Genomic DNA, 12,025 nt, shown 5'->3' with positions numbered 1-12,025 from the left:
AATGTGATCAAACTTTCTTGTTCTTGTCAAAAGTCTAGCAGCCGCATTTTGTACCAACTGTAATCGTTTAATGCTAGACATGGGGAATCCCGTGTAACACTTTCTTCTTTTTTTTTCAACACAGCAGTTAAAATTCCACCGCTGCCACCAATGTAGCAGAGTGTCCTGGGTTCGCAAATTCTGTGTACTTATATAATAAAATAATAAAGGGGAGTCATGAGAGCAGGTCCGGTCTCCACTATTTCTTTAATAATCTATCCTTTACAACTTCTTCAACAACCCAACTATACAGACCTCTTACGCCACAGCCCTACGGCAACTCTTGAGGGACAAAACTCCTCCTCCTTACCTAACATTCTCTGGTAACTTGGGACACCCTGAACTGTTTGTTACAATAGCGACAGCAACCTGCCAGCCACAGTAACAGGCTACCAATGGTCGCTGCTAGAGAAAACTGCAACAATTCTTAAACCCTTCCAAGAGCTGACATCCGACGTTAGTGCGACATGCTTTCTAGACAGTGCGAGCGAAGAACACCGAGGGATTCAAACCATGAATTCCACCTTAGTCGATGCGGTGCACATACGTTTTGACCATGTGGAAACTGAAGCCCTCTATGCAGGGCAACATTGCTAGATCCACGCTACTAAGACAAGTAAGTGCTTTATAATTATTTGAGCATGTTATTAGCTTCAGTACTATATTGAAAATATTTTACTCTACAGCTGGCATTTATTTCTTAGTCAGTATTTCAGTAACCTAATGTTTCATAGATATAAGGTAAATGGTAAATGGGTTGTACTTGTATAGTGCTTTTTTTACCCCTTTTTAAGGAGCCCAAAGCGCTTTGACAGTATTTCCACATTCGCCCATTCACACACACATTCACACACTGACAGTGGGAGCTGCCATGCAATGCGCACACCAGGTCCCATCAGGAGCAAGGGTGAAGTGTCTTGCCCAAGGGCACAACGGACGTGAATAGGATAGTAGAAGGCGGGGATTGAACCACGCTGTCCATTCGTGTCTAAGGTGACGGTAATGTATTATTATTGTCATTATTAATATCATATTATTATTTTTTATTATTGTTACTATTATTATCCTCCTTCAGTTATATAATGGGTGAGGAAATTAATGTCGCTGTTGATCATTTGTGATCTATTTTGTGTGTTACTTGTTGTCATTGAACATTAATATGTGGAGACTGGCTGAAACAATATAAATTAATTGATATATCTTTATTACATTTTATACAAATGTTAAGGTTGTTCTCTAATGCTACCAACCTGGATCCGGCAAAGGAGGCACTAAAGGTAGAGGTGATGAAAATGGAACAAGAACTGAAGACCATGCCCTCTGGAGAAGGTGTGGCTGAGGCTGAGACAGCAAGGCAAACACCAGGAATGGAGGCTGGAAGCTCAACCAGCAGCCTCGGCAGCTACTTTGACAAGATACTGGAGGAGAGCAACACAGCAGGTCCATCTGAGCAGCAGATCACCCCAGGGGCACTGTTTCAGCCTCTAGCTGGGCGTAAGAGCAATCCTTTTCACTACTGGAGAGACAATCAGTCTCGACTACCTGCCCTGGCAGCAACAGCAGCCAAGTTCCTCAGTGCTCCTTGCACTGGTGTTGAGAGTGACAGGCTTTTTAGCACAGCCTCCCTCATCATTGATGAACACAAGAGCAGGCTGACACCTGAGCATCTTGAAGTGCTCGTCTTTGTTAGAAAGAATCTCTCCATTATGCTCGGACTGCAGTCCGGCTGGGGGCAATTAATTGAAGGGAGTGTGTAGATGTTTTTTTTGTGGTTTTTTTTAAGTATTGATGCTGAGTTAGAGACATTTTATCCAACTCGGGTTGTTTGTGTGTTTGGCTTTATTTAATAATGTTTACAGCATTATTTGCGCTTTATACTGTTGACTTTTTTACTGTTCAATGATGCCATATCTGTTTGTCATGTATAATTTTGTCTATTTTGTGTTTGTCCTTGAATAAACAGGTCAGTTTCTTGTTACCAACCATTGTGTTTTATTAACACTCACCTAATTCAGCTGGCTAGTTGTTATCAAGAGTACTAAAACCATTTTCTACATGAATCTGACAACTACGTAAGTAGGCTAAATAACTTTCAACTTTAATAAATGCTCGGATAGGCCAGTATCGGCAGTATTGGTATCGGATCGGAAGTGCAAAAACAACATCGGTATCAGATCGGAAATGCAAAAACCTGGATCGGGACATCCCTAGTAGGAAGTACCGTACAACATTTTTTTCAAAATGTTTCACATTCAGTGACATTAAATTAGAATGATAATGTAATATAATATTTCTTCTAAAAAATACACTGTAGCCTTTATTACATTTGACATCCATCAGGCGTACCTGATAAGTGGCCATACACGTCATGAACTAATTAACACTTAAATATGTTTGATTGAGGAGCTCTGCACGATTATTTAAAAATACCCCATGACAAAAATGTTTTTATAAATAAAGTCCTTGTTGTTTCGTATTGTTACCTGAAGTGTTTTTGTTTAACTATATGGACGAGTGTTTTTCACATTGAATCAATCAATATGATCAGGGATGAATAAAAATGATGGGATGGAACTACTGAACCTTTTCAACTCAGCCACCTCAACCCAGCCCTTTGCCAAAATCAAAAGTCCCTTTTTTGCTGAATTTGATTGATTGATTGATTGATACTTTTATTAGTAGTTTGCACAGTACAGTACATATTCCGTACAATTGACCACTAAATGGTAACACCCGAATAAGTTTTTCAACTTGTTTAAGTCGGGGTCCACGTTAATCAATTCATGGTAATAATAAAACAGATGGTGTTAATTAGCACCCTTCAAGTATCAATTTTGCATGTATATTACTCATAATGAATTGCATGCATAATTGGCAACGACTATTTTTATTTTATTTTCTATTTTTGGACGGTTCTTGATTGTTTTTGCCACACAAGCGCTTGGCATGGGAGGAGCGGTGGAGCTAATGTGACATATAGAGAATTTTAGCACGTTTGTCAGCCTGGATGATGCAAATTGATACTAACGAGGATTTTTCAAACCTCTAAAACGGTTTCTTTATAACGCTTGAATAACGAGGGCAGCATATTAAAAGGGAAATAAATGGAATGATGCTATCGGCAGTTTGCGATATAAAGTATGTAATATTCTCTTTACTCAGAATCTACCTTCCTTTTCAGATATTCCCTGTCCAATAATAATAGCCTGGGGCATCGGGAAGCTGTACTATGAAAACGAACAGTAGGTGTTCAATCATTTACAAAAAACATTTAATATTTATCTTTTTGCAAGGCATTCTTTTCATATTGATCATAATTTGTTGTTGCCTCTCCGCAGGTGTTGGTTTGGGAAGGAGCCTGGAAAATATATTGACTACATTTACCAAGGACCTGTTATTCTGGTGCTGCTGGTGAGCGTCACTCTTTTTATTAGCAGTAGAACCTCTAAAGCAGGTGTATCAAACTCATTTTAGATGGGGGGCCACAAGGAGAAAAATCTACTCCCACGTGGGTTGGACTGGTAAAATCATGGTACTATAATTTGAAAATAAAGACAACTTCAGATTGTTTTGTTTGTTTAAAAAAAGAACAAGCACATTCTGAAATTGTACAAATTATAATGTTATTGTTGTTTTGTTTTTTACAATTACCTGTTGCGGTTAATAGTAGATAACATACTTTATTTGTCGTTATTTCCATCCATCCATCCATCATCTTCTGCTTATCCAAGGTCGGGTCGCGGGGGCAACAGCCTAAGCAGGGAAACCCAGACTTCCCTCTCCCCAGCCACTTCGTCTAGCTCTTCCCGGGGGATCCCGAGGCGTTCCCAGGCCAGCCGGGAGACATAGTCTTCCCAACGTGTCCTGGGTCTTCCCCGTGGCCTCCTACCGGTTGGACGTGCCCTAAACACCTCCCTAGGGAGGCGTTCGGGTGGCATCCTGACCAGATGCCCGAACCACCTCATCTGGCTCCTCTCGATGTGGAGGAGCAGCGGCTTTACTTTGAGTCCCTCCCGGATGGCACAGCTTCTCACCCTATCTCTAAGGGAGAGCCCCGCCACACGGCGGAGGAAACTCATTTTGGCCGCTTGTACCCGTGATCTTATCCTTTCGGTCACGACCCAAAGCTCATGACCATAGGTGAGGATGGGAACGTAGATCGACCGGTAAATTGAGAGCTTTGCCTTTCGGCTCAGCTCCTTCTTCACCACAACGGATCGGTACAACGTCCGCATTACTGAAGACGCCGCACCGATCCGCCTGTCGATCTCACGATCCACTCTTCCCTCACTCGTGAACAAGACTCCTAGGTACTTGAACTCCTCCACTTGGGGCAGGGTCTCCTCCCCAACCCGGAGATGGCACTCCACCCTTTTCCGGGCGAGAACCATGGACTCAGACTTGGAGGTGCTGATTCTCATTCCGGTCGCTTCACACTCGGCTGCGAACCGATCCAGCGTTATTTATATTTTCTAAATAAATTATGTGATAACGTACTTCAGTCAACTCATTGGTGTTCATTTTCAATATGTCAAGATAAAAAAATGATATCAAAATCAAATTACAGTATGTTATTTATGTAGTATGATCATTTTCCTCGACTGATGTACCAACATCATGTGGTTTATTTTGTATATATGTAGTATAATTTACAAAGATACAAAGAATTACTATTGCGACATCCAATGGACACATTCAGAACAGCAGTTTCTGTCATTCAAATATTTCAGGTTAATTTTTATACTTAGCAAACTCATTTCGGGGGCCGGATAATACCTGTTCGCGGGCCTGATCCGGCCCTCGGGCCATTCGTTTGACACCCCTGCTCTAAAGATATGGAAATTAGTGTTCAACCACAATTGTGCGAATGGCTACGCCTCAAAGTTACACAAAACAACATCACACAAGACATGCAGGCCTGTCAAGGATGAACTCTATAATAAGGGTGTTTTGCTTTGGCTTTTTGTGTGTTTCTTTCTTTTTCTTCTTTTGTTTCCTCACGCACATGAATAGACAAGACACCAACACACAGCAGGCTTTTTTTTTTTTTTTTTGTTAAAAATATGTTTGTGTTTTGTGTTGAGCAGTTTAAAATAGCATAATGTTTACAACCCATTTCATTGAATTAAAGCAGTCATGGTGTTAAAACTTAATTATCCATCTGAGGGTACATTTAAATAAATGATAAATGGGTTGTACTTGTATAGCGCTTTTCTACCTTCAAGGTACTCAAAGCGCTTTGACACTACTTCCACATTCACCCATTCACACACACATTCACACACTGATGGAGGGAGCTGCCATGCAAGGCGCCAACCAGCACCCATCAGGAGCAAGGGTGAAGTGTCTTGCTCAGGACACAACGGACGTGACGAGGTTGGTACTAGGTGGGATTTGAACCAGGGACCCTCGGGTTGCGCACGGCCACTCTCCCACTGTGCCGTCCCCTTTATTAATGATGAACAATTATATTCATCTGCGATTATTGTGATTAAGTTTGAGTTAACTTTGAACAAAATGCGATTCAATTGTAATTGTTTGACAGCCTTAATATATAAATATATATATATATATATATATATATATATATATATATATATATATATATATATATCATATTTCTTTGAATTGCCGCCGGGCATGTAGTATGCGCCTGCCTTAAATTACTGCCGGGTCAAACTCGCTTTGCAAAATAATTAGCGCATGCTTAGTATTACTTGCATCAAACTCGTGACGTCACGAGTTACACTTCCCCTGTCATCATTTTCAAAATGGAGGAGGCTGATTTCAATAATTTGAAATCGCATGAAGGGAAGAAGATTAAGAGCTATTCAGTAGGATTTAAGGTCCAAGCTATTGAATACCGGTATGCTAAAAAGAACAGTAAGCAGTTTTATTAATATACCTGTGGAGCCGACGGTCCGACAGACAGGCAGGGCACGCTAGCTAAAGCTCTACCCAAGATGGCGGCGAGCGAACGTAGAGGAGGAGCGGAAGAGCGACCTAGACTGAGGTTTTATTGAAAAATAAACAGAGTCAAACTGCTCAAGCCATGTCCTACCTTGGTGGTCCTGGGAACCCCCAAGACGACGGCATGAGACCGTCACAATACCGTAGCTGCGTGTATCAAATATGAGTCATTAAATGACTCCCGCCTCCTGGTGGTAGAGTGCGCTAGTGATCCTTCTTGCGACTATTCGGTTGCAGAAGAAGTGAAATGAGTTACGGGATTGTGCTGGGACAGATATGACGCGCCGGGTGCACAACGGACCTGTGCTGGCTATGTAAACAACCGGGCTGAAATAAAGCAGGTTCCAGTCCTAAATACCCAGTGTATTATTTATACATTCATGTTGGCAGAAGTAGGATAAGAGATCAACCACGGAGCAGAACGGGAGGGGGAGTTGTCTGAGGGTAATTCTGTCGTCGCCCGCACCCGAGCTAACTGATAGCAGCGGTTTGATAGCAGTTTTCTAAACTGGATATTTAATCACGGCAGGAGGTAATAAACGAAGATCTCCATCGAGACAGAGAAACTTTTAAAACTGAAGAAAGATAAGGAATACTTCTATAAACAAGTTATCGATGCTTTTGATCAGAAAGAGCTGGCATGGATTTCATATATAAGTAAAGGTGAGTCCATTTTTCATAAGTTTTTTATTTAGCCTTTAATTAACCAGGTACAATCCCATTGAGATCAAAGATCTCTTTTCCAAGAGAGACCTGGTCAAGAGTGCAGCAGCAAGGTTATCATTAAAAACAGTAAACAACACATAAAACATCACATTCACAATATTAAAACTCTGCTCATATGACACATGTGCATACATTGATTGATTGATTGATTGATACTTTTATTAGTAGATTGCACAGTTCAGTACATATTCCGTACAATTGACCACTAAATGGTAACACCCGAATAAGTTTTTCAACTTGTTTAAGTCGGGGTCCACGTTAATCAATTCATGGTAATATACAATATATACGGACAAGGTAGACTGCAATCCTTTCACAGAAGCTTTAAACTAATTTAATGTAACAAGGGTTTTAAGTTGAATATTCGATTGTAGGTTATTCCAAGCCTTCGGTGCTGAAAATAATAACCATAATAACGTTTTTTTATTTTTATTAAATGTGCTTTTCATGATGGTATCCTTATATCACACTCAAAATTTTACTGCATGCCTTTGGTAAGTGCCGGAGTGAGAAGAGGTTTTGAATTAAATAACGCCCCGGCAGCAATTCAAGGAAATACGATATATATATATATATATATATATATATATATATATATATATATATATATATATATATATATATATATATATATATATATATATATATATATATATACATATATATATATATATATATATATATATATATATATATGTATATATATATATATATATATATATATATATATATATATATACATACGTTAGGTCAGGAAAAAAACACAGATGCTATTTCATCCCTACAAGCCTGTTTCGCAGGTTGCCCTTTGAATCGCCTGAGCTAGCGTATATTCCGCTCTACCCCGGTACTGAGCACTGTATAATGGATCAACCACAGAAACCTCCAATGTATATATACACACAAGCACACACACACACACACGCACACACACACACACACACACACACATGTATATATATATATATATATATATATATATATATATATGGGCTGCCAAACAACGACAACTACCATATATACTGTATATATACTGTATATATACTGTATATATATATATATATATATATATATATATGTATATGTATATAAATAAATAAATGATATATGGGTTGTACTTGTATAGCACTTTTCTACCTTCAAGGTACTCAAAGCGCTTTGACACTACTTCCACATTTACGCATTCACACACACATTCACACACTGATGGAGGGAGCTGCCATGCAAGGCGCTAACCAGCACCCATCAGGAGCAAGGGTGAAGTGTCTTGTTCAGGACACAACGGACGTGACCAGGTTGGTACTAGGTGGGGATTGAACCAGGGACCCATATAAATGCTTGAAAATAAGTATTTGGTCCACCATTCAAAGCTCTCACTGATGGAAGGAGGTTTTGGCTCAAGATCTCATGATACATGGCCCCATTCATTCTTTCCTTAACACGGATCAATCGTCCTGTCCTCTTAGCAGAAAAACAGCCCCAAAACATGATGTTTCCACCCCCGTGCTTCACAGTAAATATGATGTTCTTGGGATGCAACTCAGTATTCTTCTTCCTCCAAACACGACGAGTTGAGTTTATACCAAAATGGATACATGGATGATACAGCAGAAGATTGGGAGAATGTCATGTGGTCAGATGAAACCAAAATAGAACTCTTTGGTATAAACTCAACTCGTGGTATTTGGAGGAAGAATACTGAGTTGGATCCCAAGAACACCACACCTACTGTGAAGCATGGGGGTGGAAACATCATGCTTTGGGGCTGTTTTTCTGCTAAGGGGACAGGGTGATTGATCCGTGTTAAGGAAAGAATAAATGGGGCCATGTATCGTGAGATTTTGAGCCAAAGCCTCCTTCCATCAGTGAGAGCTCTGAATGGTTGACCAAATACTTATTTCCCACCATAATTCACAAATAAATTCCTTAAAATTCCTACAATGTGATTTCCTGTCTTTCACAGTTGAAGTGTACCTATGATGAAAATTACAGACCTCTGTCATCATTTTAAGTGAGAGAACTTGCACAATCGGTGGCTGACTAAATACTTTTTTGCCCCACTGTACATAATTTTTTTGTGTGTATTTATTTGTGTCCATGCTTACTTACGTTGGTTTTATTTTTGCTTTTACATTCATCTGCTCCTCTTTAATGAGTGAGCTTGCAGCAGGCGGTATACGTTCTGCCGGCTCCAACAAATCAAATTTATTAGCTATCATTTGTTTTTGTTATTATCATTTGTTGTTTGTTCCCTTTCCAGATCAACTTTGTTTTCCTCTTCAACATCGTCAGAATCCTAATGACCAAACTCCGCGCTTCAACCACGTCTGAGACCATACAGTACAGGTGAGTGGTTGCCCTGCCTTTTCTCTGCGTTTAAGAGGTTGTGAGAAATTCTTGTTCCATGAAGGTGGTTCCATTTTTCTCTTTCCCTCTTAATGGATTGCAATTCTTTGTCCATTTGATTAAATTAGACTATTTGATTTCCTGAAAGCTCTTCCTATTAGAGCTTGCATTCATTATTTTTCCATGATCAGCACTTTGTAGCCGCAGTCTGACTCGATTCAACGCCTCTTAAAGGGGAACTGCACCTTTCTGGGAATTTTGCCTATTATTTACAATCATTATGAGAGACAAGAACACACATCTTTTTTTTGTTTGTTTTACAATTTTAAAGATGATGAAAAACATTTGAAAGATGTGGCTAATGGGAGTCACTGTTTTAGCCTTCAAATCCCCTCTAAAATCACTTCAAAACCCTCCAGCAATGTTTTATATAGACACTGCAAGTCTATATGTAACAGTGACCTGCGTCAGGGGTGGCAAGTGAGACAGTGTCTCACTTGCCACCAGGTGGCTTAACCACGAGATGTTCCAAAACGAAGTAATAAAATAAAATTTGTTTTAATATTTCTCTTTTGGTTTATGCTTTCTACAAACCCTGTTTCCATATGAATTGGGAAATTGTAATAGATGTAAATATAAACGGAATACAATGATTTGCAAATCCTTTTCAACCCATATTCAGTTGAATATGCTACAAAGACAACATATTTGATGTTCAAACTGATAAACAATTTTTTTTTTGCAAATAATCATTAACTTTAGAATTTAATGACAGCAACACGTGAAAAAAAGTTGGGAAAGGTGGCAATAAATACTGATAAAGTTGAGGAGTTGAGGACACTTATATGGAACATCCCACAGGTGGGCGGGCTAATTGGGAACAGTTGGGTGCCATGATTGGGAATAAAATCAGCTTCCATGAAATGCGAAGTAATTCACAAACAAGTATGGGGTGAGGGTCACCACTTTGAAAGCAAATTGTTGAACAGTTTTACAACATTTCTCAACAAGCTATTGCAAGGAATTTAGGGATTTTACCATCTACGGTCCGTAAAATCATCAAAATGTTCAGAGATTCTGGAGAAATCACTGCACGTAAGCGATGATATTACGGACTTTTGATCCCTCAGGCGGTACTGCATCAAAAACCGACATCAGTGTGTAAAGGATATCACAACATGGGCTCAGGAACACTTCATAAAACCACTGTCAGTAACTACAGTGAGCCGCTACATCTGTAAGTGCAAGTTAAAACCCCACTATGCAAAGTCAAACCCATTTATCAACAATATCCTGAAACGCCGCCGGCTTCGCCGGGCTCGAGCTCACCAAAGATGGACTGATGTAAAGTGGAAAGGTGTTCTGTGTTCTGACGAGTCCACATTTCAAATTATATTTGGAAACAGAGGACATGGTGTCCTCCAGAAAAAAGAGGAAAATAACTATTTGGATTGTTATACGCGCAAAGTTCAAAAGCCAGCATTTGTGATGGTATGGGGGTGTATTAGTGCCCAAGGCATGGGTAACTTACATGTCTGTAAAGGCACCATTAATGCTAAAAGGTCCATACAGGTTTTGGAGCAACATTTGTTGTCATCCAAGCAACGTTATCATGGACGCCCCTGCTTATTTCAGCAAGACAAGTGTTACAACAGTGTGGCTTCGTAAAAAAAGAGTGCGGGTACTTTCTTGGCCCGCCTGCAGTCCAGACCTGTCTCCCATCGAAAATGTGTGGCGCATTATGAAGCGTAAAATACGACAGCGGAGACCCCGGACTGTTAAAAGACTGAAGCTCTACATAAAACAAGAATGGGAAATAATTCCACTTTCAAAGCTTCAACAATTAGTTTCCTCAGTTCCCAAACATTTATTGAGTGTTGTTAAAAGAAAAGGTGATGTAACACAGTGGTGAACATGCCCTTTCCCAACTACTTTGGCACGTGTTGCAACCATGAAATTCTAAGTTAATTATTATTTGCAAAAAAAAAAAAGTTTCTGAGTTTGAACATCAAATATCTTGTCTTAGTAGTGCATTCAATTGAATATGGGTTGAAAAGGATTTGCAAATCATTGTATTCTGTTTATATTTACGTCTAACACAATTTCCCAACTCATATGGAAACAGGTTTGAATGTGATTTATCTTATCATAATATAATTTTGATAACGGTTTTATGAAAGCGAATAAACCTTTTTTCCTGTAGCTAATGTGCAACCTATATCAACAATGACTCGAGCTGCACTTATGAATTTAAGTTGAAGAAAAAAAGTATGTATGGCTCACTTGGTGTTTAGTTCACCACACGTCACTGATATGTAATGTAGTAACAATATCTGCTTACTTTCTCTTTTAACATGTTCTATCGACACTTCTGTTAAAATGTAATAATCCTTATTTTTCTGTTGTTTGATGCTTTACATTAGTTTTGGATGATACCACAAATTTAAGTATCGATAGCAAGTAGTTACAGGATCATACATTGGTCATATTCAAAGTCCTCATGCGTCCAGGGACATATTTCGTGAGTTTATAAACATAATATACATTAAAAAAAAAACAAAAGAAGATGTTGTGATGCCAACCGGTACTTTTCAAAGGCAGTATAGTACCAAAAATGATTCATTAGTATTGCCGTACTATACCGCACAACCCTACAGACATATTTATAACAATATGTAATATGTTCAATATTTAACGTATTTTTATCATTTTAATCATTTCCGGGACTGATTTTTTCCCGTGCATTGATTTCTGTTTCCATAGTAGCACACGTCTGACTTCTAGCAAGATGTGTGTTCTTCCTTTCAAAATGAAACACAAGTGTTTTTTTCTAATCATGGCAGACTTGGTAACAGACAATGAAGACAACTATTTTTGGACAAATTGAGGATTCACCACCTTATACTTTTGAAGCTAAATATTGAGGTTAAACTCCTGCTTATAG

At 39.1% G+C, this 12,025-nt stretch overlaps 1 protein-coding gene across 1 annotated transcript in view; it reads left to right on the top strand.

Moving 5' to 3' along the window:
- The window catches only part of LOC133568551 (corticotropin-releasing factor receptor 2), a 170,460-nt gene that overhangs the window by 139,770 nt on the left and 18,665 nt on the right, over positions 1-12,025 (top strand). The window contains exons 7-9 of the mRNA XM_061920556.1: positions 3,221-3,281; positions 3,378-3,450; positions 8,996-9,081. Coding sequence (XP_061776540.1) covers positions 3,221-3,281; positions 3,378-3,450; positions 8,996-9,081 — 220 coding nt within the window. The remainder of the gene's footprint in view (positions 1-3,220; positions 3,282-3,377; positions 3,451-8,995; positions 9,082-12,025) is intronic.

The sequence above is a fragment of the Nerophis ophidion genome, linkage group LG14 (genome assembly GCF_033978795.1).
Source record: "Nerophis ophidion isolate RoL-2023_Sa linkage group LG14, RoL_Noph_v1.0, whole genome shotgun sequence".
Lineage (NCBI taxonomy): Eukaryota > Metazoa > Chordata > Actinopteri > Syngnathiformes > Syngnathidae > Nerophis > Nerophis ophidion.
Note: the sequence above shows the minus strand (reverse complement) of the source record. Positions and strands in the feature narration are given on the sequence as shown.